Source organism: Dermacentor albipictus, chromosome 1 (genome assembly GCF_038994185.2).
Source record: "Dermacentor albipictus isolate Rhodes 1998 colony chromosome 1, USDA_Dalb.pri_finalv2, whole genome shotgun sequence".
Taxonomy (NCBI): domain Eukaryota; kingdom Metazoa; phylum Arthropoda; class Arachnida; order Ixodida; family Ixodidae; genus Dermacentor; species Dermacentor albipictus.
This window is the reverse complement of record NC_091821.1, coordinates 315,753,643-315,780,550: the sequence shown is the minus strand read 5'-3', so window position 1 is coordinate 315,780,550 and position 26,908 is coordinate 315,753,643. Positions and strand designations below refer to the sequence as shown.

At 42.6% G+C, this 26,908-nt stretch overlaps 1 protein-coding gene and 1 long non-coding RNA gene across 6 annotated transcripts in view; one reads left to right on the top strand and one right to left on the bottom strand.

Moving 5' to 3' along the window:
- LOC135904322 (protein unc-13 homolog B-like) overlaps nucleotides 1-24,915 on the top strand; it is a 405,600-nt gene extending 380,685 nt beyond the window's left edge. For 4 of the 5 annotated variants that reach the window (XM_065434988.2, XM_065434979.2, XM_065434961.2 and 1 more), the window contains 7 exons: nucleotides 1,737-1,953; nucleotides 2,689-2,757; nucleotides 5,496-5,594; nucleotides 12,413-12,626; nucleotides 14,895-14,993; nucleotides 19,397-19,556; nucleotides 21,015-24,915. In XM_065434988.2, the coding sequence (XP_065291060.1) occupies nucleotides 1,737-1,953; nucleotides 2,689-2,757; nucleotides 5,496-5,594; nucleotides 12,413-12,626; nucleotides 14,895-14,993; nucleotides 19,397-19,556; nucleotides 21,015-21,306 (1,150 nt within the window). In that variant the 3' untranslated portion in view covers nucleotides 21,307-24,915. The remainder of the gene's footprint in view (nucleotides 1-1,736; nucleotides 1,954-2,688; nucleotides 2,758-5,495; nucleotides 5,595-12,412; nucleotides 12,627-14,894; nucleotides 14,994-19,396; nucleotides 19,557-21,014) is intronic. The other variant, XM_065434970.2, reaches the window with a different exon arrangement.
- The window catches only part of LOC139054510 (uncharacterized), a 55,064-nt gene continuing 49,344 nt past the window's right edge, over nucleotides 21,189-26,908 (bottom strand). The window contains exon 3 of the long non-coding RNA XR_011511297.1: nucleotides 21,189-21,327. This is a non-coding gene — a long non-coding RNA (uncharacterized lncRNA). The remainder of the gene's footprint in view (nucleotides 21,328-26,908) is intronic.

Sequence of the window (26,908 nt, the reverse complement as noted above, 5' to 3'; positions counted from 1 at the left end):
CTGACATATGGGGCACGAACTTGTAGACTGACAAAGAAGCTTGAATGGAAATTAAGGACCATGCAAAAAGCGATGGAATGAAGAATGTTAGGTGTAACATTAAGGAGACAGGAAGTGAGCGGTGTGGATCAGAGAGCAAACAGGGATAGCCGATATTCTAATTGACATTAAGAGATGACATTAAGAGATAAGGTTAGATAACCGGTGCACCATTGGGGTTAGAGAATGAGTGCCAAGAGAAGGGGAGCGTAGTCGTGGATGGCAGAAGACTAAGTGGGTGATGAAATTAAGATATTCGCAGGCACTAACTGGAATTGGTTGATGCAGGACAGGGGTAATTGGAGATCGCAAGGAGAGGCTTTTTTCCTGCAGTGGACATAAAATAGGCTGATGGTGATGATGTTAAGAAGCCATAAATTCTAATTCATAGCTTTAGTTCTGGCAATACTCATGTCCTGCAACCATGTTTTGGAGGGTTCATTTAGCATATGCAAATAACATTTACATAATTAAGCATGTACAGCCTATTACACTGATAAATGAAGTCTACATTGCAAATAGTTAGGTCATATTGTAGCACACTTGTAAGCAGGTGTGTGTGAATGCAATGGTCCTTTTTGGACAAATTGTTAATAAAATGCTTCACAAGTGTCAATAAGTTCATCATATCTTCTAGTATTAAAAGCAGGATAAATGTAAACAATACCCTTGTGTGAAGCTCTTTCATAGCTGAATAAAAAATGTAGCGGCTCTTATTCATTCAACAAATTTCTTCATCAATTTCGCATTATATGCAGACTTTGCTTATGATATATGGTTGTAGCAGAAACTTGTACGCAACTTCCGTGACTAAGCGTTTCTAGAAAAACCTTGGTAGTTTCTTTTAAGAAAGGAGTGGTCCCTCCACAAGAAATTTGAGATGCTCATTCTACCATAAAATGCCAATCAAGCATCCACAGAAAGCTACAAATGATTATGGGAGAGAAATCATGAAAATTTTAGTGTGGCCATTTGTTGCGCGCTGAAAGTAGCCTGCTAATCACATAGAGCACCAGTGTGCAAAAAAGAAATGACATTCTTATTGTTGAAAGTACTTGCAATTTTATGAAGAATACTGAATTTTCCTCTTTCGCGCAGAAGCCATCCTATGAGTAGTTATGGAACCTTTCTGTTTTAGTAGGATGGACTCCTGCTGCGTTATTTATTGATCGTGAAAACTCCTGATAAAGGTGTCAGGGCTAGAAAAACAAGAAATTGTTGAAAATTGTTGAAAAGTACGAGTGGGTGTTTTTGAGAGTGAACATGTTCAAAATGCTAATCCAAAATAAATACCATAATAAAATTGTAGCAAACTATTCTCCAGAACATGCAGAGGTTATCAACAGCTAGAATGTGTTTCTTCGATGACAATTCAAGGCCACTACTGCTCATACTTGATCCCATGCCCTCCAATGTCCTCAAATTTGTTTCAGTTTAAGCTGCACTGAACAAAATTTGTGCATTTATGCAAAAAAATTCTTTTCCCAGAGTAGTTGTTCACTTGTCAAGGTTCAGTGCAAGGACACTGAGTTACACATCAGAAGACCGTATTGAATAGTATTGATGTTATAATTTCAGTGATTGTTGTGTAAGCACTCCATAAACAGAAATCCTGGTTCCTTACGGAGCACAATTGCATGCGCTGCCTTGAACTATTGCTAAGGCTCGAGACTTGACAACACATCCTACTTTTGCAGCTTGGAGCCAACCATCAAGCAAAGCATGGGTGAGCTCAGCTCCCTTCTGGCAGGAGTCAAAGGCAGTGGCCAGGTTTCCATGAACCAAACGTCCCAGCGCAATGAGGTAGCAGCAGAGGCAGACCATGTGCTGCATCCTCTCATGGACATTCTCGATGGCAAGCTGTCCATGTTTGCTCAGGTCTGTGAGCGCACCGTGCTCAAGCGTTTGCTCAAGGTGAGTGCAGGATATCTCAAGGTACTGACTCATGCAGCTGAAACTTTAGTGGAAAAGCATTAATGACAAATGACGTGATTCATTGAGACTTCGACTGTTCACATGGCCTAATGGCGTTGATACTGGCAACGAACTCTTTACCTTCAGTGCCTCCAACATGATACTGTAGCAAGACAGTGTCCTTCAAACACAAATTATTAACTGACCCTTGGCAGGTTTTCGATGACAAAAAACGAGTGACATGACAGTGCGATTGTTGGCTGCGAAAGTTCTATGGGGAGGGAAAATCTGCAAGTAGTCACAGTGTCTGCGAATCCTGGGCACATGTACACACCTTAAGCCAGAGTTGAAGCCTGCATTAGCATGTGCGAGCCTCAGCTTTCTCACAGAATCCATGCCCCTAAATCTTATAGAACTGATAGCATAGGAGAAAGGCAACTGGTGAAAAAAAATGACAGAAATGAAAGAATATGGTACATGAATGGAATTTAATTACTGTACTTGTACCTCTTAATGGGCCTGGACTGAAAACTAAGAAAAGTTCAATATAGAAAGGAACTGAATATAATGAAGGAGTTAATGAGTGTTGCCCCTGAGCTAACTTGGTTTTAGGAAAAGTAGTAAGACCTTTGTACAAGTGTTATATCAACACTTCATTTTAGATAGCACTAGTTAACACTTAGCTTTCATATAAAATCACCAGTGTCCTTAATAATGTAATCTTGTTTCATTTAGGAACTCTGGAAGATTGTTATGCACACGATGGAGAAGACAGTGGTGCTTCCGCCAATGGGAGAGAAGAATGTAAGAGGCTCTTTGCTTTTTCAATATCACCTTGGTTCAGTGATCATTTGCTATGGCAAACAGCGTTGTTCATTCTATTGGGGAACTACAAGTCAAAACAAAGGATATTCTACCATGTAGCATTGCATATGCTAAGAATAGCACCTATTATACCATATGGAGGTATATCATTCGAATTCGCAGGCTGGAAGCCTTGTAAAGCACGCAGCTGTGTTCATCAAATGGGACAATTATGCTGCAACTTTGTGCAACACCAAAAAATTTGTACGATGGGGAAAACAAACAAGGATTAAACAAAGACTATTTTTTATATCAGAGCAGGTAACATCTTTTCCTCTCAGGTGAAGTGATGATTTGCTAATATAACTATGCTAAACAGACAACATGTGGCTGTACCTTCATGCAAGGTTTCCACATTATCTGTGCATTTGTAAATATGAAAACCTTTTTTATAGTCGTTAAATCAAATAGGCAGGCTGCTGCATATGTAGCCTTCTAGAAGGCATCATAAGACCATCATGTGCAGTAGCCTCCACAGCCCAGTACCACAGCACTAAAGGCAGGCTACCTTGCTGCTTTCTTTCTTCACTTGTGATGACACCAAGTAATTTAAGTATCAATTGAACCTATGGTTACGTTTCAGCATTGTGGTAAATAAGAAACTCAGCAAACTATTAAGTGAGGGGCTGTAGATGATTCTGCTTATGGAGCGTTATAATGACTGGTAAACACATTTTAAAGAGCAAGATGGCACTTTCGCACTTGATGTAGCATCATGTAAAACAAGCTATATTGATTCTATTAAGGCTTTTTGTCATTAAGAATTATCACCAAGCATTCATGCATCGTGCAGTGTGCTGTGGCTCTCACATAAGAGTTTATTAGAGTAATGAGTGATGGGGAAACATTTGAAACCTCAGGAATATAACTCCCCCATCAAATAAGAGGCGATTGCTACTCCCAAAATGTCAAATTTTAGGCTAAATATCTTCAGCCTCATAATAATAGATATGTACTTGATTTGCAGGCATTGAGAGATGACGCCGAAGTTTTTAAGTGATTGCATTGGCACAGGCATTTTTTCTATCGAGTAGGCATTCGTTTGTGAACAGAAACTTAGTTAAATGTTGTTGGGTAAATGTGATGCTTCCACTGCTTTGTGTGTATTATAATTTTAATATATTTAATGAGTATCCTGCTTCCTCAAATGCTTCCTGTGCCTTATTGTACATGAATGCTTACCAGTGTTTTCTGTTGAGCACTTACTTTAGAAATTACGTGCCTTTTCGGTAAGTTCTGATATATTTCTGGCTAGAAAATGGATGACACCATAGGATGAAGCTATTTGGTTAATTGCTGCTAATTAGTGTGAAACCACTCTGCTGTAATCACTGCACAGAAAACATATTTTCTGATCCAGCAACTAGTGAATTCATTCAACTATGCGCAGACAAGCTCTGCCGAGTAATCAAGATATCAAGTACAAGAAGAAGAATATGCTTATCGCTTTAGATTTATAAAAATGCTAGAAGATGGGATGCGTGTTCATAGGCCTGTGACCCCAAAAAATTTTTCTTTGTTCATTGCATAATAATGTTAATATAGCCCAATTCAGTGCTGCTTAGCTCAGCTTCCATACAAGTTTTCAAGTTCGCATTATATTGTTTAGAAACATACTTTTGTATTCATAGCTTTTCCATGTGTAGTATTGGCATCAAATAATAATCTTCCTTTTTATTTTAAGATCACATTTTTATAGTTATTGCATACTTTTGTATTATGCAGTTAGCTTTGAACAAGAAGGGCTGTGCCCTAGCTATGATACAAATGAATGTTTACACAATGCAGTAAGAAAGCATATCATGCGAGTGATATTACTTCAGAAAACCAGCTGTGAATCCCAGCTCGTCGTGAGTCTGCGGTACTTACCATGGAAACGAACTTTGACGAATCTCGAAGCAATAATCAATTACAAAGGCAAGTTTGCTGAAGTGAGTAAAACATTGAAAGAGCAACAAAACTGGGACACAACAAATTGCAAGCAAAGTTAGACACAATTGCCATTAAAAGTATGCACACAAACCACAAACATGAAAGAAAGCAATCACAACAACAGCAGCATCATTTCTAACTGATTTATTTCAAGTAAACACTTCAGAATAATTCCTACCCGAGAATCACACCTATTAATAATAAAAAAAGAAGCTTATTACATAAAAGCGTTAAACAGTGCATATATAAGTGGTATGTCCATACAGCTGTATGATTCTGAGATTAGAATCTTTGACCTGCTTGTTGTCTCATCAGGTGTGACTGATGCCTTCTGTGCAAGCAAACATATCGGGTCTGTACCTGAAATACATCAGTTGGAAGTGCTGCCCATGTTTGTCATGATTGTTTTCTTTCGTGTCTGTGCTTTGAGTGAGTCATTTTAGCTTCAATTATGTCTCGCAGCAAGTACTAGCTAGGCCTACAAGTTCTTCTGAAGCAAGCAGTGTGCTGGAACCTATAACATGTACATTCACTCTTTTCCCTGAGGTTCACTCACCAACGTGTCATCACAGCCTGACACCCATCATCTATGAACATGAACACAGAATCTGTTCCTTTCCTGGTAACGCTGTCTCTGATTCCTTCAACCTGTGTACTCTCCTCACAGTTACTGATCCTTCTCTACTGTCTATCCTTGCTGCTGCATTCTCTGTTCTGTCTTTCCTGCTGCCACTGTTCTGTCGCAGATGATCCTTCCCAACTTGCCCAATGCCAAAATTGAAGACGTGTCACGGCTCTTTCGAAACCATGTTGCTGCCAACAAGCTCCCAACACTGGGTGTCATGGTGAGCCTCACTCTCCACAAGTGTTACCAGCTTGCTTTTTTTTTTTTTTACTACCTTTTCCTCTCTCTCGCTCTCTCTTTTTTTTCCTTTTTCTTTTTTTTAAGATCACACTATAAGCCACTTACCAAATCAAATTTGTTATACAGCATACAATGCCACAAGAGCAAACTTCCCAGACACTGTGTAGTATGCATCATTTACTAAGGACACTGCATTGGTTTAGACTGGTACATTACAATCTGAAAACATTGATAGAAAAAAAAAAGGCTGCATGTTATTAGCAAAAATAAAGCACAAACATTGGTTTCTGATTTTTATGCCCAAAGCGGTATCTTTGTGTAGGCCTTCATTCATACTCATGTAGTGCACTCACATTTCTGAGTTAGGGATTCAGTAACTTTCAACTGCAGTGTCATGAATATATTTATTACTAAACAATGCACTATACTCAGTGAAAAACCAGAAATACAAGAGAGACTACTCGCACAAAAGTGAGATATGCCTACTCACAGCCCTTTACATTGTAATCTCATTATCACACAGGCATGATAAACCGGCTTACCAGTGGTTGAGCAACAATGAACATGCCAATGTCACACACCGAACACTCATAAATAACCACGATTGGCAGATGCAGGGTGGGATAATGAAGAGAGATTGCAGCACAAACACACAAGAATACACATACTGTGAACTGCGGTTTCGAAAGATATTACCGTATTTACACGATTGTAAGTTGACCCCCCATATCACGTGACAGGGAAAAGAAAAAAGGGGAGAGCATACCCGAAAGCACATTCGATAACGAAAATTTTTTAGTAGCTGACATGATCATAGGACTACTCATCTTCACTAGTGCTGCCATCATCATCGTTGCTACGGTCCCACAGCACGTCGTCGTCCCGCGAAATTTAACGTTTGGCAAATGACCGTACCACGACATCTTGTGAAACAGCAGACCACGTCGAATGCACCCAACCCCACGCACTCATCAGGGAGACTCTTTTGACAGGTCTGGTGACAGGTCTGACAGTGCCGCTGTTCTGAGGGTGCCACCACGAATGGAACAGCGGCGCTTCCATCAACTATTGACACCCCCTCGTGAGTGTTGTGTACACTGTAAAACCCTCAAAAATGTTGAAAAACCCTTCCAAAAAGCGAACAAACCCGCTGGATAGCGAAAAGCTATGGGTAGGGCCATAGAACAAACATAAAATTGTAACTACGTTGTAGTTCCCGTTGGTCTGGCTTTTTTGGCGATGCCATGTTTTGGTTTCGATTGTAAGTTGACCCCTCACTTCAGATTTTCAAATTTAAAAAAAGGGGTCGACTTACAATCTTGTAAATACGGTATCTTGACCTCTCATTTTGGAAACTTCCTCACAATCTCCTCAAGAGCGTGAACAGGTACACAATGCTTTTGATAAGACGTGCCATTGGAGGCTGGGTGTGCTCCACTTCACTGCCAGGGTAAACAAAACAAAGCAGCAATACCTGAGCAAGGCTAATATGTGGTCATGGGTTGTAAGGAGGAATGAGAAGGAGAATGAGTCGAGGTGACCCAGTGACAGATCTGTATGTGTTCCTTTTGAGAGAAACTAGCCACTTTATTCTTGGCCTGTCACTGATTGTAGAGCCAAGCACATGCTGCCAAGATCCATGACATCGTGAGTACCTGACGTGCAGTTTTGATAGTCGTGTTTCCAACCATATTTTGCCTCTGTATTTTTACTGGTTTACCAAGCCTTCACTTAACTATTGTAAGATGCTGAATCACTATTTCAAAAGCATAATCTGTTGCTCTATGTGGTGGTACTAGTAGCAGTTATTTTGTAGGGAAAAAAATGTAACGGACAATTACGATACTTCCAATGTGAAATTTGAGCGCAGCTCTATACATGTTTTCATTTCGTGATAGTTAAACCTGAATATAACGAACTTTAATATAATGAAATTCTTATATAACAAAGTATTTGACGTTTCATAACCTCTTTTCAGTAGAACTCCATCTATTTAGGACCTCAATATTGTTACGTTGCAGAAGTCGCATATAACGATGTATTTACAATATTTAAAAGAGAGACAGCAATGCATAAACAAGATGGCTGTCGAGACCGATTCCACCTACACACGTTAAATCGTCTTCTGACTGGCACCACTCTTGGTTGCACCGTAACGTAACCCCTACCTGTAAAGACGCCGTCTCGGCACTAACAATAAGGAAGGTGAACTCATAACAAAATAAGGCTTCAGCCGAGACACGGGCACGACATCCATGGAGACACGTGAGTCCAGCAGAGCTATCTTGTAGTTCACATCGCCAAGCTGACACACTATCGTGTAGGGCCCTGTGTAGCACAGCAGCAGCTTTTCAGACAAGCCGATGTGGCGACATGCTGTCCATAGGAGGACAACAGAGACAGGAGGGAATCGAATGTCCTGATGTCAGCTGTCATACCGGATCTTCTGTGCAGCCTAAGACTCAGTGAGCTGGGAGCCGGCAATCTGGTGTGCCGTGTGAGCCCAGGCACAGACGTTTTGAGCATATTCAGTGGGAGTGTTTGTCGAGGAAGCAAGCAGTGTGTCAAAGGGCAAAGAAGGATGTCAGCGAAAATGAAGGTAGAAGGGTGAAAAGCCAGCAGTCTCATGATGGGATGAATTATAGGCGAAGGTCACGAAGTGTAACATGGTGTTCCAATCACTGGGGTCATCAGAAATGTACATAGACAGCATTTATGTCAACATGTAATTGAGCCGTTCCGTCAGTCCATTTGCCTACAGGTGGTAGGTGGTGGAAAGCTTGTGCTCAGCAGAACAGGATCGAAGTAGGTCTTCAACTACTCTGGACAAGAAGGTGCGGCCGCAATCAGTGAGGAGCTGCCGAGGTGTGCCGTATGGAGGATGGCATCATGTAAAAAAAGATCTGCCACCTCAGTTGCGCAGCTTGTGCACAAAGCTCATGTGATCGCATACCGAGTCACGTAATCAGCCGCAACAATGACCCACTTATTGCCAGATTTCAATGTTGGAAAAGAGCCGAGCAGATCGGGACCGACGCAAAAGTATGCTTCTGAGGGCACATCGATGGGGTGAAGGCGTCCAGCGGGAAGCACAGCAGGTATTTTGCTCTGCTGACAGAGCGCACAGGCTGCAATGTAGCGGTGCACAGAGCAGTACAGGCCTGGCCACTAGAAGCGGCATCATGCACGGTCGTAAGTATGCACAACACCAAGGTGACCTGCAGTAGGGGCGTCATGCAACCACTCAAGAGCTGATGTCCACAGATGGCTTGGTACAACGAGTAAAAGTTCTGGTCCTTCAGGGCGTAAGCTGCGATGGTAGAGAATGTCATCGCGGAGCACGAACATGCACAGCGTGGGTCCAAATGTCCAGCATTGAGACGATCGATGAGAACATGTAAGCAGTCATCACGCCGTTGTTCAGTGCAGATGTGGAGATCAGAAATGAACAGGATGCAAGAGTCGGTGTCATGTGCTTCATATTCAGGGCGGTCGACAGGATGACGGGAGAGGCAGTCGGCGTCCTTGTGCAGACGGCCTGACTTGTATAAAACAGCAAAGGAATATTCTTCGAGCCATAGTGCCCATCTACCCAATTGTCCAGTGGGGTCTTTAAGCGAGGAGAGCCACCACAAGGCTCGGTGATTGGTAACCACAGAAAATGTGCGGCATTACAAATAGGGGCAGAATTTGGTAACTACCCGAACTAACACCAGGTAATTCGGTAATTGAAAAATTCTTCTCGGCGGGTGGCAGGAGGTGGCTGCCATATGTAATACGCACTCTGCATTAAGTTGCCATAGAACAAGTGCAGCCCCAAATCCATAGCCACTGGCATCCGTGTGCAGTTCAGTGGCAACAGATGGATTGCAATGAGCCAGCAATGGAGGAGTCATGAGCCAGTGTACGAGTGCCAAGAAGGCTTTGGTTTTGGCTGTGCAGCAATGTAATAAAGTGTGTTTGTATACAATTTCAATGTAACAAAATTTCACTGCCGCCGCAAAAAAATGCTGTGATAATAAATAGAAAATTACGCGGACGCAGGTGGTCAAAAAGATTAAATTACAAATGGCACTCCAAAGAAAAAGAAAGGCTACAAGCATCGTAAATGTCTCATTTTTAAGTGGACATCTGAACTGTACTGTGGCCATGGTAAAATTACAGGGTGACAAAATTGCAATATTCAGCGACATAATTAATTACAGTCGAATCTCGTTAATTCGAACATGCTTAATTCGAACTTTCGGTTTATTCAAACTGAAGCTGTTGTTCCATCAAGGCTATGTGTTTTCCAGTGGGCGAAAACGCCCTTTAAGTCCAACGCTCAAGCATTTGTGACGGTTTATTCAAACATACTGCGCTCCGACAATGCTCTCAGCAGCTCGCAAAACCACGTGGCGCCGCCTCCGACTAGCCTTCCTCACACCCCGCATAGAGGAAAAGCTTAGAAGAGACTTCTTAACGCCGCGCGTGAAGAAAAATAAAAAACCGTGGCGGGTTAGTGACTTCTGTTAGTGTCACTGCACCGCCATGTACCCCATAGAGTCAATAGAGTCAATGTATGATAACGTCTGAAATTTCGGACGCAAAAAATCTTTGCCGTCCGACTTTCCAGACTTTTTGTTATGACCGCAGGTCCGAAACAGCATTAATCGAATCCACCACCACCGCCATTTTGATTCTCGCGTCGCCTCGAGTAGATGATCTCGCACGCAGATCCGCTGGCAGCCGTAGCCACACCAAGGCAACGCTAGGCCTAGCTGCTTCGACGTTCACTGTCAAGCTTCTTGCTGCTCGGTGCCATGTTTTTCATTGAAACAATTCGCCGCTGTTAGCAATGGCGCCGACTTCGCCTTTGTAATCCTAACCATTGTCTTCGGAGAGCGGAGAGCACGGCTCATTGCATAATACCGGTTCCCGAAAGTCAACTTTGCCCCAATACAACAGTCTTACGCGGTGAAGCATACCAAAAGTTTGAAGCGGCAATTGTCATGGGACATACGTTTCCCTTTATTATACACGCGTGCGCCCGCCGCCTTCTATCACAGTACGAGCACCAGTACAACTAATAAATGACTGTGATTTGTAAATACGTGTGAATAAATCTTGTGGAACTTTCTCCTCGTGTTAGCTGAGTGCATGCACATGTGCCACTGCAGGTAAGTCCTCCATTCAATTAGCTCCCTTTAATTCGAACAAATTTTTGGGCCCCTTCAAGCTCGAATTATCAAGATTCGACTGTATGTTCACTAATGAGCTACACAACTTTTCAGTTTAGGGCACATGCTGCAAATAGGAAATTGAAGCCAAGCAGTAGTGAGGTCATGTCTGTTTAGCACAAGCCCTATGACAAGCCGCACTTTCAAGATATCCTTTTCCAAAAGTCTGCCAGAGGATGCACTGTCATTCCAGTTAAGTATGTGCCAGATACAGAGCATCACATGTTTGAGGCTCATCATAATTAATGGCAATCACTAATTATCGCATGTTCTAGCTGCTCCTGGTGGGCCAGCTAGTCCACATATATGCTATATGTAAGCTGAGCAAAAATCGCATCTGTGGCTGCTGCTGGGCATTGTTAGGTTACTCCTGGCAATGTGGGGGTCTGGATGCTGGATGATGGGGCGTGCACAAATTGCCTCAAGCACATCATCCATAGGCATGGCACAATTGGAGCTCAGTGGCATTGTATGTGCTGCAGCTGCAAGATCATTAGCATCCTCATTTTCCACAACACCTCAGTGGCTGGAAACCCACTAAAGAGCAAAGGTCCAACCCCCGCCTTCACTGAGTGCCACAATGTTGTGGTGGGACTGTACTGAGTATTGGGGAGAGGCAGCTCGTCATTTTGAGCCTGGTGAGTGCAGAGTGCAAGTCCGTTGCCAACATGCAACTTTCGTGGGGTCATTGAAGCTCCCAGCAGCAAATTCGAGCCCATCTAAAACACCGCCACTTGGCTGGGGCAGACAAGGACTGCTCGTCGAGGCAACAGCTACAGCTGGTTTGCAGTGCTGGTATTGTGGCGACAGCACTAATACTGGTGTCTGTGCTCTTGCAGGACTGAACCATCCATGTATACATGGAGCTCACCAAACAGGATGGCTCTCATCAGCTGGTGAAATGCATATTCAATTGTGTGGCACTGACCATGCGCACCTGTAATATCAGCATGCACCGCAACTGGCAGTGGGTTTTTGTTGGCTCCATGGAAATTGTATAATTTCAAATCATTCTAACAAATTCTAAATGATCTGCTCATATTGAATTCAAGCAAATCAACCGTACTTAATGCAGCCTTTATTGACCTGATGGTAAGCAATCATTGCTGAGTTTTTTTCTATATATGGGAAATATAGACAATGGTACTGTATTTCGTGCTGCATACAACTAGAGTAGAAACAACAGACCCTGCAGGTCAGTTATGGTAATTGCATAATTGATATAAACATTGAACTGAAACTTCATGATATGAGAATGTATAAAGCTGTGATAGACTGTTAGAAAGTTACTTTGTGGGGGAAGTGTCCTAAGTTATGATGGAATTTTTCTGTTAAGTGTAAACATAAGTTACCTCACGCCAACTGCATACATGATATAAGAATTGAACAGTGAGTTTGCGATATGAGAATGTATAAAGCTGTGATAAAGCATTATAAGCATACTTTATGGTTAGGAGTGCTGTAAGATATGATGAGATTTTTCATTGAAGTGTACACATAAGATACGCCATGTAGATTGTGAGAGTTTTTCAACGAGTACAGTTGTGTACTCAACACATTTGTGGGTTTTCTCATGCAGGAAGTGGAGAAGAACTTAACACCGAAGCAGTGTGCTGTGCTGGATGTGGCGCTGGACACCATCAAGCAGTACTTCCATGCGGGTGGCAACGGCCTCAAGAAGACATTCTTGGACAAGAGCCCTGAGCTTCAGAGCCTTCGATATGCCCTTTCCCTTTACACCCAAACCACTGACACACTCATCAAGACGTTCGTCTCCACACAGACCAAGCAAGGTCAGTCACAGGCCTTTTCTGCCTTTCTTTTGGGAGTCTTAATCCATATTTGTAGGGCTGTCCGTTCTTTGCCCTGCTTCCACTTGTAGAGCTGCTGATGGGCACCAGGTGCCCTTCAGTTCCTTGCCTGTAGACTGCAGAATTCGCCAAGTTCTTTTGAAACAGCATATAGTCTAACATTAAAGCACAGTATGCTTTAATGTTATGCTGATGCTGTTCAATACCACTTTTCTTGACTACCCATTATTACTGCAGCTACAAGGTCATACCATAGGATGGTTAGGCGCTGTATGATAACATACACTTGAAATAAATTTGAAATACAAGTGGTCAATTATAAAGGCAATAATGGGCAGGTGTCACTGCTGAAGTGTGGCTTTGTGTGTCAAAAAAGTATTGATGAAATGTTAAAGTATATATGCATGGAGGTTTGTAGCATTATGGTAACTATCACATGATGCCATTGGCTTGCCAGGTGTCATGATGTTTTACTGAAAAAGAATGAAAGCACATGCAGAAATGTGTTTAAATCCAGAAGCAAGGATTAAAAGTTTTAGCTACCACATATATACCAGCCAGCTCTCCTGAATTCTCTGTATTGTTTCCAAATTTGCGTTTGTTCCACAATTTTACTGTTGTTGCATCAACTTTTACGAAAAATAAATTCTGTTAGCAAAAATTTTTACTCATGAGTCTCAAAACCTTCTATTGGAAGTCTGCTGGTGATGAAGGATGCCGGAAAGGTACTTGCTTTGAGTAAGTTTATACTGACATGTTCTTAAAGCACGTGAAATCAGCAACAGCAAAGTCGCTGAAAACATCACTGTGATCTTAAAAGAAATGTGTTACTTCTCAGTCCTTGCTGTTTCAAGTTTCTGCTGCTTGTGCGCTATGTGAAAAGGTAAATCATGAGACAGCTTTAGTTTAGCGTACGCTATAATATAGCGTGTCGTTACTGTGTATGCGCAGAACACTAAACAACCCATAGCATATAGCATACACACGCTATTGTTCAGATTTAGCATTAGCGGCTTTGCGTGTTTTGCGTAGTTTGCGTGAAACATGGCGGCAGTCCCGGCTGCCCACTTCGAATTGAATTTGGCGTTGCTTTTGTAAAATTCACTTCATTAGTAGCAAACGACTGTGTAAACGGCTTTCGCTTAGTCTCAGGTCACTTCAACGTCAGAGTATTGTGGATATAACCTTGCATAGTTTTTGAGATCACTTCTACTTTCAAACGAGTCGAAGCCTAACAAAGGAAACGTTCGAGATGTCAGCGCCACCTATCGCTCCAGTTGGGAGATAGCCGTAACGACGGCATATGGCCTCTGAGATCCGAACATCCCGCAGGGAAACTAAAGCTTTAACAAATGTGTGCTGCTTAGCGTACGCTATACTATATTGTATAGCTTATGCTATAGTTACGTACGCTAAACTAAAACTGTCTATTATTGAAGTACACATGTATGCCACAAAATCCAGGTGCTCAAGGCAAACTTCAAAAATAAATGCATCCATATTGTGTCAGTGGGATTCTTATCATTTTTAATGGCAAATATGCTCCATCAGCATCGTATTTGTCTTGTAAGAGTTGTTTAGAGCATCAAGTCTAGTAGCGTCACTTAAGATGGGTGCAGTGTTTCTCACAAAGTGGATCATAGAGGGATTTCGACCTTTATCGAAACAGCTTGTTCCGGCCATTTTAAATGGACGAGGTTAGCCAAGCATAAAAGGACAACTTACCTAATACACAAATGAAATAAGTTCCGCACCTTTATATGTGGTGCATTTCCTACTCATAGCTCCTTCATAATATAGTGTCAGCACAATGTAGTCTAATGTCTGCACATTGCAAAATTTTGTCAGAACCTATCAAGTTAACACAATACCATATAGGTTAACACATGTAAAGTTTATCTGCCAGACATGGCGCAAGTAAGTTGTAGAAAATTTTAGAACAGTTGCTTCCTTGTAGTGCTAAGTGTTTTAGAAACCACAGTATACAGGCCTACAATTGGCGATTGGCTTGGCGATTCCCCCAACTGTATGGGTACTGGGGCTTCGTCAGGCCTTACCGCCTTTTGTCCCGGTCCCCTTTTTTTCTTGAAAAGAAGAATAAACTTCACAATTAAGGCTTGAGCTGCCCTATTACCAGATGACATATGTTTGTGATCTGTAATGTGCACATGGAAAGACAAGTTGGCACTTAGTAAGAACAGATTGATTGGCTAATCTGGAAATTGATCTTTTTAACCCCTGCTTCTCTAGATCAACCAAGTGCAGAAGAAGGCAGTGTTGGAGAAGTGTCAGTGCAGGTCGATCTGTTTATGCACCCTGGAACAGGAGAACACAAGATCACTGTAAAAGGTATTATGCATCCACTGTCATGTTAATTTTTAGTTGTCATATTTGTTGAAGCTTTGGGCATATTACTGTATGCAATCCAAGGCAGTCTAACAATAGATGTGTTTGTCCCTCAGTTCCAGAAACAGAATGTAATGTTTTTATTTTGATTGTTATGTATATTTTTACAGAGGGCTCACACTTTTGCTTCAGTCTTTCAACATGTAGGACTTGGCAGCTAGAAACAGGAAAGTCAAGTGCAGTGGAACTTATAGTTGCATTGAATTTCCACATTTACAACCATATAACCAGACATATTTTTGGCAGCCAAGGAATTTTTGTTTTGTCTTCTTAGTCAGCAGCATGAGCTTTTTTATCTTCTGCCAAATCTCACTGATGGTGCTAGGCATCATTACCCAGCAGGGAGAAAGCATCAGAGAAGCATTGTAAACTTCCATGCAGGCATGTAGTAATCTTCATTGTGATAAGTGGCAAGCTCATGCGCACATTAGTGCACTGGTGGCACCTTGTGTCTTGGAGGAGAAATGGGTGTTCAGATGTGAAACAAAGTACATCATTACCTAATGGCTAGAACAACTACAAGAGCATTCCTCAAGCAGAAAATGAAATTGTATTAAACATTTCAAAAATGTTTCTTAGTACAGTTAAACCTCGATATAACGAAGTAGGTAAAATCGGCAATTTGCTTTACTATATTTAAATTTCGTTGTATTGAAATTCGACCTTTCATGCAAGTAAGTACAGTCGCCGATCGATTTTTCTTACACGAAAAGCTGCGGCAGAATTTTACGAATTATTGAGCAATCGAAAAAAAATCAAATTTGAATAAGAAAACAATTCACTTTGATAAATTTGGGAGTTGGCGACGAATGATATGGTTTCATGCCACGTCGACGACATCTTCACATAGGCGGTACGAATTAAGTGAAGCCAGTCATGCTTTCGCGTGCACTGTGCCCCCGCGGATGATAGCATCGTCCACACTGGGACGACACTATTATGAAAAGTGCCGGCAGTGGGGAGCGAATTCTTCGTCTTCCTCTCGCTCCATTTTCGAGATTCGGAATTCGAGATTACGCGACCTTCAATACCAAACATATGAGAAGACAGCTTACATAATGCCACGCCGTCTCGGCATGCCCACTCTTCACACACGCGGCAGGTTACCTCTAAAGCAGAGTATGCAGCTGCATATACGCTCAGCCGCGCTTACGGCCAGGTGCGGTCGAGACGCGTGCCAACTTATCCCCTCTCGACGCCCCACCCATCGCATGTGCTTGATTGCGGTGCTGCTAGCTCCCTCCCCTCCCCGTCTTTCCCTTTGCTCGCGCAGGGAGGCAGCACTCATGCTTGAGGCCGCCATCTTTCTTTCTCATCCTCGCACACTTTCACTCGCATCTAAAGCACAAAGTGTACGGGGCAGGATAGGATTTTATCACACTTGAACTTTACATGGAACTTGATGCAGCTTCACTGTGGCCGTTGCTTTTGCCGCGCAGCGCGCAATTTGAGAGGTGCATTTGCAAGCAGCCACTTCTAATTCACCTGTGCATTATGTGCATTTGACCATCTGTGTCTGCGGAATTTTTCATTTCTTGTCTCGGCATTCCTTTGCTGCGGAAGGAAAATTTCGTTATATTGAGATCGTATACAAACACACTTCATTATATTGAAGTTCGTTATATCGAGGTTTAACTGTATAGTGAACTCTCGTTACAATGAATTCGGTTAAGCTGAATTCTCGCATATAACGAACAACATGGGAACATTTGTTTAGTTTTCTATAGACTCAATGGAACAAAAAAATCCGCTTAAGACGAACCACCTCACACATACTTTTCGGTTAAAATGAACATTCGGAGTGACTGCTGTTTTGCCTGGCGGTCCCTCAATGCGGGGGATGCCCCACCAGCGACACGCAGCTGTCATAGGTGCTTTTTGCTTGGCGATTCCCCAGAACAAAGGACGCCCCACCAGCGACATGCAGCCGTCACAGGTGCTGTTTTGCTTGGCGATTCCCCAGAACAAAGGATGCTTCACCAGCGACACACAGCTGTCACGGTGCTGTTTTGCTTGGCGATTCCCCAGAACAAAGGATGCCCCACCAGCAGCGCACAGCTGCCACGGGTGCTGGTTTGCTTGGCGATTCCCCAGAACAAAGGATGCCCCACCAGCGACACACAGCTGTCACGGGTGCTGGTTTGCTTGGCGATTCCCCAGAACAAAGGATGCCCCACCAGTGACACACAGCTGTCACAGGTGCTGTTTTGCTTGGCGATTCCGCAGAACAAAGGATGCCCCACCAGCGACATGCAGCTGTCACAGGTGCTGTTTTGCTTGGCAATTCCCCAGAACAAAGGATGCCCCACCAGCAGCGCACAGCTGCCACGTGTGCTGGTTTGCTTGGCGATTCCCCAGAACAAAGGATGCCCTACCAGCGACACACAGCTGTCACGCTGCTGATTTGCTTGGCGATTCCCCAGTACAAAGGATGCCCCACCAGCAGCGCACAACTGCCATGGGTGCGGGTTTGCTAGGCGATTCCCCAGAACAAAGGATGCCCCACCAGCGACACGCAGCTGTCACTGTTGATGTTCACACCTCATCATTCACTTTGCTTCAAGACAGCAATGTTGCCCCTCCTGACCCTCACGAAGCGGCCACCGATTGAAGACAGGAGCACCACGTTGGAGACAGGTGTGCCACATTGGAAAAAGTTGCACCTCGTTGGAGACAACTGGGGATTCGGCGTTGGAGGTTGGCCAGCCAGTGCATTTCCTCAACAAGGGAAAGAGGGACGAAAAGGGCATAAAAAGTGAATCCGGACGGCTGTGAGAGATGTGATGCTTGGACATGCTAACACTATAGCATGTAATGTGCTCTAATAGTTGGAACCATGTTTTAAAACTGAAACCATACTTTCTTTTTAATATAATCCTTTATTCATTCTCTTCAACATCGCTCAGAACCCTTCTTTCTCCCAGCACCTATCACGGAACCATCCATGGAACCTTTGTTTGCCGCACGAACACCGAAATTCACAACACCGCCACCGCTGTCGATCTTGTAGGCTGGGGTGTCTCAATGCACTGCACTTGGGGACGCATGCATCCAGGCACCCTATGGGAAGCCTGTAGCACACACATAACTCACGGACAGAGGCAGAAACAGGAGGCAAAAAGAGGCAGTGACATTTCACTTTGTGAATGCAGGTGATTCGCAAGCGTATGAGTGCTATAGCGCCCACGAAGTTATCAGCCCTTGGTGTGCGTAGACTGTCCGCATCGCAGATCATAGAAGGATTTTTAATGTGATTAGGTGAGAGGACAATTGTGGCTGCTCGCCGATTTGCTGAGAAGCGCCAAATATTCATCAAGGGCTGGATGAAACCAAGCAAGAGTACCACTTGAAAACAGTTTTCTGTTAAGTTCAGCTAAATAAATGCTTTTTATGTCATTTTTTCCAGCGTTTTAAGTCTACTTTATTTACCATTTTGAAGTAAGATATTTGAATGCACTTGGTCATGTTGCCAGAACACACTTCTTGTAAGAAAAACAAATTTTCATTGTCCCTTCGAGTTCATCCTAAAGGGAGTCTGCAGTAGTAATATCACTAAAATTGGACCCATTTCATACAAGTTCATTTCACCTGCCAAGCTATTCCAGTCACATTAACAGCAGCTTGTTTTGGCTTGGCATAAGTTTGGTACTATGAAATATTTGTACTAAGGTCAAGTACAACCATGGCCTTTGGGACCCTTGCTCTGCTGGTCAACTTTGAAGTACTTATCACAATATTTCAAATGAAGGTTGAATGGCTTTATTGTTCATATTCAACACAGTGTAAAGCAGAATATCAAACTAATGGCCTACATGGCTAGTTCCTAGTTAGAACACTGCGCCACTGCATATCATATTCAGGGTGGCAAAAAAAAAAAGGAAAGGAGCAATAACAATAGCAAGGTACTTGCATCTCAAATTGGTTAGCAAGGAGAAAAGGTTGTGTCTTAATTTTAAATTCCTAGCAAGTTTCATTTCATTGAAGGAGACAAATGCATGTGAACGTATTGGTATGTATAGGTGTGGAAAAAGAAGCTTTATATGAGTCATTTGCTGCCCCTTATTACCCTGCAAAAACTGTACCCGATAAAACCCTTTGCTGTGCAGCTTACTTTAAAACAGCAAGTTCAGATATTTTGTTGTGTGCTTCCCATTTCTTGGCAATTTTTCACCTGGCTTTGAATATGTCTGACCCCATAGCAGCTCATAAAAAGGTAGTTTTTGAGATGGTTCTACAATGCTATGGAAAAGAAAGATTGCTGCATTTTATGCCAGTGTTTATATTTTGTGATTTGGGCGTAGGCACTGCAAAAAGAAAGACATGCTTTATTTGTTTTCCTTCCCCAGTGGTTGCTGCCAATGACATCAAGTGGCCCAACACCAGCATGTTCCGTCCATTCGTGGAAGTGAATATTATTGGGCCAAACTTGAGTGAGCGGCGACGAAAACATGCCACAAAGTCCAAAAACAATAACTGGTCCCCCAAATACAATGAAACCTTCCACTTGTGAGTACCTTTTCTTTGATTTCGAATGACATATTGTTTCTGACGTATTGCTGCTTCCACAATGTGATATTTTTTTCACCTACTTGCGACCTAAAGAATAGAACACACACCTAATTTTTCTTGTCTTTCTGTGCAGCTCAGGAGCACCCTCTAGATTTTCTACAATATACATTCAAGCTGTTCTCGTACTCTTAGGTTATGCAAATGAACATAAACCAGCTAAAATCGGTTTCAACTATTATTCTTTTGCTGCAAAGTTGAACTGAACCATTTTCATTGAACAGGAACAAAAATAGTTTCAAGCTGACCCTCTGCATATAGCTTTAGCATGGCTGATAAACATTATTTGACAAAGTTTGGCTTTACGACGAAAATTTCTCTATGATCTCTGAAATAAACACTGCAATGTGCCACTAAGGCAGTTGCTGCGTCTAAGTGTAGCAACAATAATTTTGCCTTCTTTTTATTATTTTTTGTCATTGCGTCATGGTATCATTAAAACGCCGGCCAGTTTTGCAATGTGTTCTTGTAGTAACTGCCCATGTCTGACTCTTAACATGAGAAGCCAACAAACAAAGACACCAAGGAAAACATAGGGGAGATTACTTGTACTTATTAATTAAATTAAAGAAATTATAGACAACTTGCCGCAGGTGGGGAACGATTTCACGTCTTCACGTGCGATGCTCTTCGCGTGTGTAATGCAAAGACGTGGGATCATTCCCCACCTGCGGCAAGTTGTTTGTTCATTCACTTTCGTTGCCATTAATTTATCATTAATTTAATTCAATTAGCAAGTACAAGTAAATTCCTCTATGTTTTCCTTGGTGTCTCTGTTTGTTGGCTTCTCAAGATATGATTAATAAAAATTGGGTCCCTCGGTTAACCTCCTTTCTTCACATGTCTGACTCAGACATTTGATCTGTTAAAATTCCAAAGTCACTGAAGCGCACCCAATCAAGATGTCATTGCTGCACTCAGCTCCACAGCAGTTGTGTGCATAGCCATGCTTGCATAGCTTGCATGAATGCTATGTAATACAGTGTTACTTATTACTCAACAAACTTATTTACGATAACTTTTGGATTGAAAAATACTGCATCTGAGCATTTCAGGGCATTTTATGAAGTAGCTTTTTTTCAACGTGTTTAAGGTACCACATTTCTTCAACATGTCTGGCTACCCAGTCACTTTGAATGTCCATGTATATTTTGTATTGCTCTTTTTGTTGTATAAAGTTAAGTTGTTTGGGTTAAAAGCACTGAAGGCACAGTTTTCTTTTTTTTTCTTCTTTTTTTTGTAACCATATTGGCTTCTTCACTCTCATGATAAACTGGGATTACTTGGACAGCCATGCCATTACACCTTTAAATAGAATGTTTTAACTTCTGTTTGCCCAGGCCTGCCTTCATTGTTATGATGCAAATAAACAGAGCATTGAACTTTGAACTTTTCCAGCATGATGGGAAACGAGGAGAGCCCATCGTCGTATGAACTGCACATCTGCGTCAAGGACTACTGCTTTGCCCGGGAGGACCGGCTGGTAGGAGTTGCCGTGATGCAGTTGCGGGACATCATGGAGCAGGGCAGCTGCGCCTGCTGGCTGCCCCTTGGAAGGCGCATTCACATGGACGAGACTGGCTGGACCGTGCTGCGGATACTCTCACAGCGAACCAATGACGAAGTCGCCAAAGAATTTGTGCGTCTCAAGTCAGAAATGCGCACAGATGAAAACATTCCCAGGAGCTAATTGTGCCGAACCGCACCAGTGCTGCAATTGCAAGAGAACACTAGGTCAAGCAACTTCTTATCAAGCTACAGTCACATTGCCAAGTTATGCAAGAAAAGAAAGCGTATCAGCAAGACATATTGAAAGAACAACAACGAGGACTAATTAATAAAATCACTGGACCTGCAGTAGACTACTGATAACTCAAGCTCTTGGTGGAACTCGGGCTGTTGTTGATGGATGATTTTGATTTCTGGACTAAATTCAGCGTGTTCACTAGTCTGTTTTAGGTTAGTTTGGCTGGAGTTATCAGCATTCTATTGTGCGTTCTAGGTGTATTCTACGCAGCTAGTGTAGTGCTGCCTATTTCCGGAGTGGCAAGAGATTTAGAGTTCAAACTGTGATAGAGAAGTTTATTGTACATAAACTCAACTCTGCTCTGTAGAGTATTTGAGAACGGAGCTGTTAATTTCTCCTCCAAATGCTCTATGTGGATCACATTACCTCATGTTTGGTTATGTTTCTGAAATGGAAGTTTGGACTGAAACATCCCATCACACTGGATATAGGCAGACCTATACTAGTTGCATCTGGTGTAGTTTAATACACATGGAGCTACTAGGTCCCATCGTATTGCAAAGATTTTGTTGATGGATTCAGCAGCTGAAAATAAGTTGCATTGCTGATGGCAGCATAAACACAAGAATGTGGGACAGCATAAGTTTGAGCTATGCCTTACAGCATGGCTTTTGACATGTCATTGTAAGCCATAGCCCTGCTGTCTTGCAGTCATGAATGAGCTTTTTTTCAGTGATGTGCACTGCATACTGTATTTGTAATCTGTACAAATTGGTCTTATCCTGTTACTGTGCTAGCCTTTGCCATTGAGACGCAGCCACAGCTGGTTGATTGTTGTTTTACCCCAGCCCTCACTTACTACAACATTGCAGAGAGGTTTTGTTCAGCAGCGTGTCATTTTGTTTACAAGCTCTGGTGGTGACAAAATTTTATCCTGGACATTGCAGGATGTTAGTCAAGCTGTGGACAACAGATCCTGCACGTGGTAGGTTTTAGTGATGTCTGTGAATATGGTTTACAAAGGTCAGTTACAGCCACTGGTGCATTAATGAAAGTGTAAATACTGAGATGCCTTTTTGGCCATGCTACCATTCATCAGATAAAGCTGGCACGCATAAAAATGCTTTGTCAAGAAACCAGGAAACAGTTGGTTTAGTGACAGGGCATGCTGGAGTCACTGTGTAGCTTTGGAATGTTGTCAACCTAAGTTAACCATATTGATGATGCATTTCAACCAGAACTCAACCTGCAGATCATAATCTTTCAATTAATAACATAGCATTTAGATACATGGTTTTATAGGGCCTTTTTTCCCCCCCTTTAACATCTGTCTTTGTTCACATAAAGTTCACATCAGTCTCTGAGAGTATTCTCTGGTCGTAGCTTCACTTGTGTGTCATACAGCTAATGTGCATTCCAATGTTCTCATTGCCGACTGTACTGTGATGACTTCATGACTTCATCAGTGGTCATTACATGGCCACACTGCCATCATAGTTTGAAAGGAAATGTAGCACTTGGTACTTTTATTTCCACACTTGCTGGAACTGTTAGTTTCAAGCTGTGGCAGACTTCACCCGAAACGGCAAAGAACATTTTACCAGAAGAAGCAGAAAAGAAACTCAGTTCCAATCTTATTTTTTAAAGTGTTGGTATATCTCTGCAATCTTTAAAGCTATTCAGTGACTTTAGTTTGTCTTCCAATCATTCATTTCCATTTCACTGCTGTGCAGCAGAATCAAACCATTGTGGTCTCGCGCCAGAGGTTTGGTGTGTACAATAATGCCGCTATGGTTGTGACGCTCAACTTACGATAGCATCATGACACACACTCCTTTTCTGAAGGCACATTCTTAGGCTGGCCTTCGATTTGGAAAACTGTGTTACCCCTTTGCTTTTTCATTGAATGTTTCGACTGAAGGAGCAAATGTTAGGGCGAGTGTTCTGCAAAAATGTACAGAAGTATGTGCATGGCAACATGGCCAGTGACCAGCGATGTTGATGTGGCCTTAAGTGTTTAGTGCAATAAACGGCCATGTCTTAGTTTATTGTCACCTTCCAGTAAGTAGTTTGTCACATGAAATTATTAGCAAGTTTCTCTGCATTGACTTGCAACTGAGACTAGTGCCAGTCCTGGGATTGAAAGAGCATGTTATTGTTGTGGACTGGCACAAGTCTTATGGAAATGACAAACTGTGCAAAGAGGGGCAACTCCACAAAACCAGAAGCTGAGTTGTAGTGGGAGGGGCCTTGTTTTTCAAGTGGACTAAGTTTGCTCTTACTTTGTATTTTTTTCCATGCAGTGGACCATTGCCCTGAGAGAGTAAATGGTGGCCCAATTGTGCAGGTGTATCAGATCTGAAAATGTATTGCTTTCTACATTTTCTATGTGGTCCCATGTTTAGCAGCTCATGGCACATAGCAAAAACTTGCTTAGCAGTCATTGTTACATCAAGTCTATTGTGTGTGCATATCACACAGGTGAGAAAAGGTCTATTGCTGGAATACAGAGATCAAACCTTGCAGCCTTGGCAGCAAACTTAAAAGGCAGGGGCACACTCTGCAACTGTCTGCAGAACCGAGTCTTGAAGTCCTACTCACCACTTGCCACAGGCACAGACATGAGTCATTACATGTTACATTTGGTTGTGAAATATTGTTGCTCTCAGTCCACTGTAACGAAGTTTCTCCTCTCCAGCTCGTCCCCCCAAAACAGGTTTACGGCTCTATTACCTGCTGGCCTTCAAAAGGCACAAAATACCTTTGCAGCACTTTTGCTTCTGTGTTCATAACAATATGTGGACAGCTGATCCTGTTTTGATTTCCCAGTCGTCATGTGGAGAGCTTGCAGTTGTTGATTCCTGTCAGTTGCCTTCTTTGCAAACTGCTGGCTTCTGTCATCATTCTGCATATCTGTTTTCTGTTCATCAAGCCATGAACACATCTATCAGTTTGCTGCCTGTGTGGTGCAAAAAGAAAGAGTCAGCAGTTTGCCACTGTTATGGAGACTCCCATAAAACCTGGTGGGTCTTGCCTTAGGGCCATGATGGCACAACAAAATGGTTGTAACCCATTATACCCAGCATCTGTAAACTGCAAGTGCAAATGTTCTCCCTGTGTTGGCCTACCCTTCTCCTGTCGTTTGTGTTAACAGTGGGAAATAAGAAATGCAGTCTCTTTAACGTGTTCGCTTAGACACTTGTGCATGTTTTTTTTTTCTTGCTCTCTGGCCACGTGTGCTTTCCACTGTCCTTTGCGTGTGCGTGCATGAATATTGCAGAGTGTGATGCCAAGACAAACACCCACACACACACACACACACACACACACACACACACACACACACACACACACACACACACACACACACACACACACACACACACACACACACACGTACAGACACATCTAAGCTTGGTCCTCGGAATAACTCTTTTTCTAACAACCAGAGAATGGAATCTTAGTCCTCTGTGCATGCTCTTTGTAAATATGTCGAATGGGAAGGAAAAAAAATCTTTTTGTGGATTTACAATAAAAGTGAAAATAACTGTACAGATCTTTTTTGGAACCCGAAGAAAAAAAAAAGGCCACTCGGGATAATCTCGTTGTTAAACTCTGTTGAACAGTGTTCAATAATACGACAGTGTCGTTGTGCCCTTGGGAAGCATCTTCCATTGGGCTGGGTGGAGACTAATAAAGTTGATATATTGAGTTCAAAAATGTATTTGTCACTTTGTTCTAGCACTTCAAATGAGCCATACAAGATATATGCTAAATTAACAAACAGTGCAAAAGCACGAAAATGTTACACAAGAGCGAAATTATTGAATAAAATTGAGATAGAATTCTAGAAAAATGTAAATATGGCAAGAAGATAGCTTGAATGATTGTAGTGTGTGACTCGCAGACACATTTCACAGGCAGGAATTCCACAATTAAAAATTGGTAAGCGGCACCGTTCATCATTACTCTTCCTTTTGATTTGATATATTCTTCTCTATTCTTGTTGTGGCAATAAGCCTCTTTAACGAGAGCTGTGTGCTTTGACCCATTTATGTAGGAAACAGCGGTACATCAAATCGTCACAACGGTAGTGCAGAATATCAAATATGTTTCTTTTCAGCTTATGATGTCCACTAAGGTGCAACCATTTTTGCCAAGTGTGGTAGTAAACAATGGTGAAAACGAACTGGCCAGAAAATAATGGGATAATCTTCCATAAGAATTCAGTCACGTGGGACTTATTTGCCGTCAATTGGAGCACGTGCACATTATTTTTTCCAGATTATTTTGTTTTTAATGTAAAAGGGCAGGGGCCGTGTATCTGTGTCTTATCATGGGAACATTATCGCCCGTAGACGACAACGCGTCTGACGCTATATATACACACTAAACAAAGTGGACACCTCCTTCAAGGTGTATGTTGTACCTAAATAATAATCATCTGCATTGCATGCGTTTCCTTTATGCGCTCTCTATGTGTCTGTCAAGGATGCTATGTCACGCTGATAACGCGCGTGCCGCTCGTGACCTGGGAGTACCAGGCGCACAGCGTTAAATAAAGGAAAGGCATGCAATATAGATGACGATTATTGTTTGAGGACAAGATAAACCCCAGAAGCAGGGGCGTAGCCAGGGCGGGGGGAGCTTATGGGGCTTCAGCCCCCCCCCCCCCCTTCCCCGAAATTTTTTCGTGCTGTCCATGCACCGCCGACCAAAGCAACCCCCGGCGCCGGAAATCATTCTGAATTTTGTCTATAATCTCTTTTTCACGCTCGACAACACATTTCACCGCGAACATTTCAAACTCGGGCTGGCTGGAATGGGTGAGCCGACGATGGTGGCTCAGTCTTGTGCGCAAAGGAGAAAAGCGGGGAGCAAGCGCGCCGCCTTCTGTCGCGCGCGATACATTGGGGGCAGTGGGTGGAATGGGGATGGGATTTAGATTCTGTGAATCTGTGATTGCGCAGCATGTTTGTTTGCCTTGTTTGATGCATTATATACAGCGACTTTTTTAGATACGTAGATTTATTGGAGAATTATACGTATATTTAAACATCTTGTTGCGAGGTCTTGTGTATGCGTGCCGTGAGCTTCGTTTCCAGTGACACTTTTTTGCCCTCTTTGAAGCTGTATCTTCGCGTTTGTGTATTTCATTCTATCTTCGCATTTCTAATGTACGAGGGCGTTTCAATTCAATGTGAGCCACCCCCCCCCCCCCGTCCATCTGCGCAATAATGGTTCGGTTCATTATCAGCGAGGCATGCGCGTAGCCCCGAGGCATCTCTCATTCACAAAAGTGACACGCAGGTGTGAGAATAAGTGTTTTTTGATGCTTTCACACACTTGGTTGAACGTGGTTGTGTGACGTTATGGACGCTCCAGACGTTCAGCAGCATGGTGCCGTGAGGTTTTTAACAGCTGAAGGTTGTTCCCAAAAAGAAATTTGTCCCCATATGGCTACCGTGTACGTTGAACGTTGTATTTCATTGGCCAATGAGCAAACGGTTCAAAGAAGGATGTGACAGTTGCAAAGACGATCCAA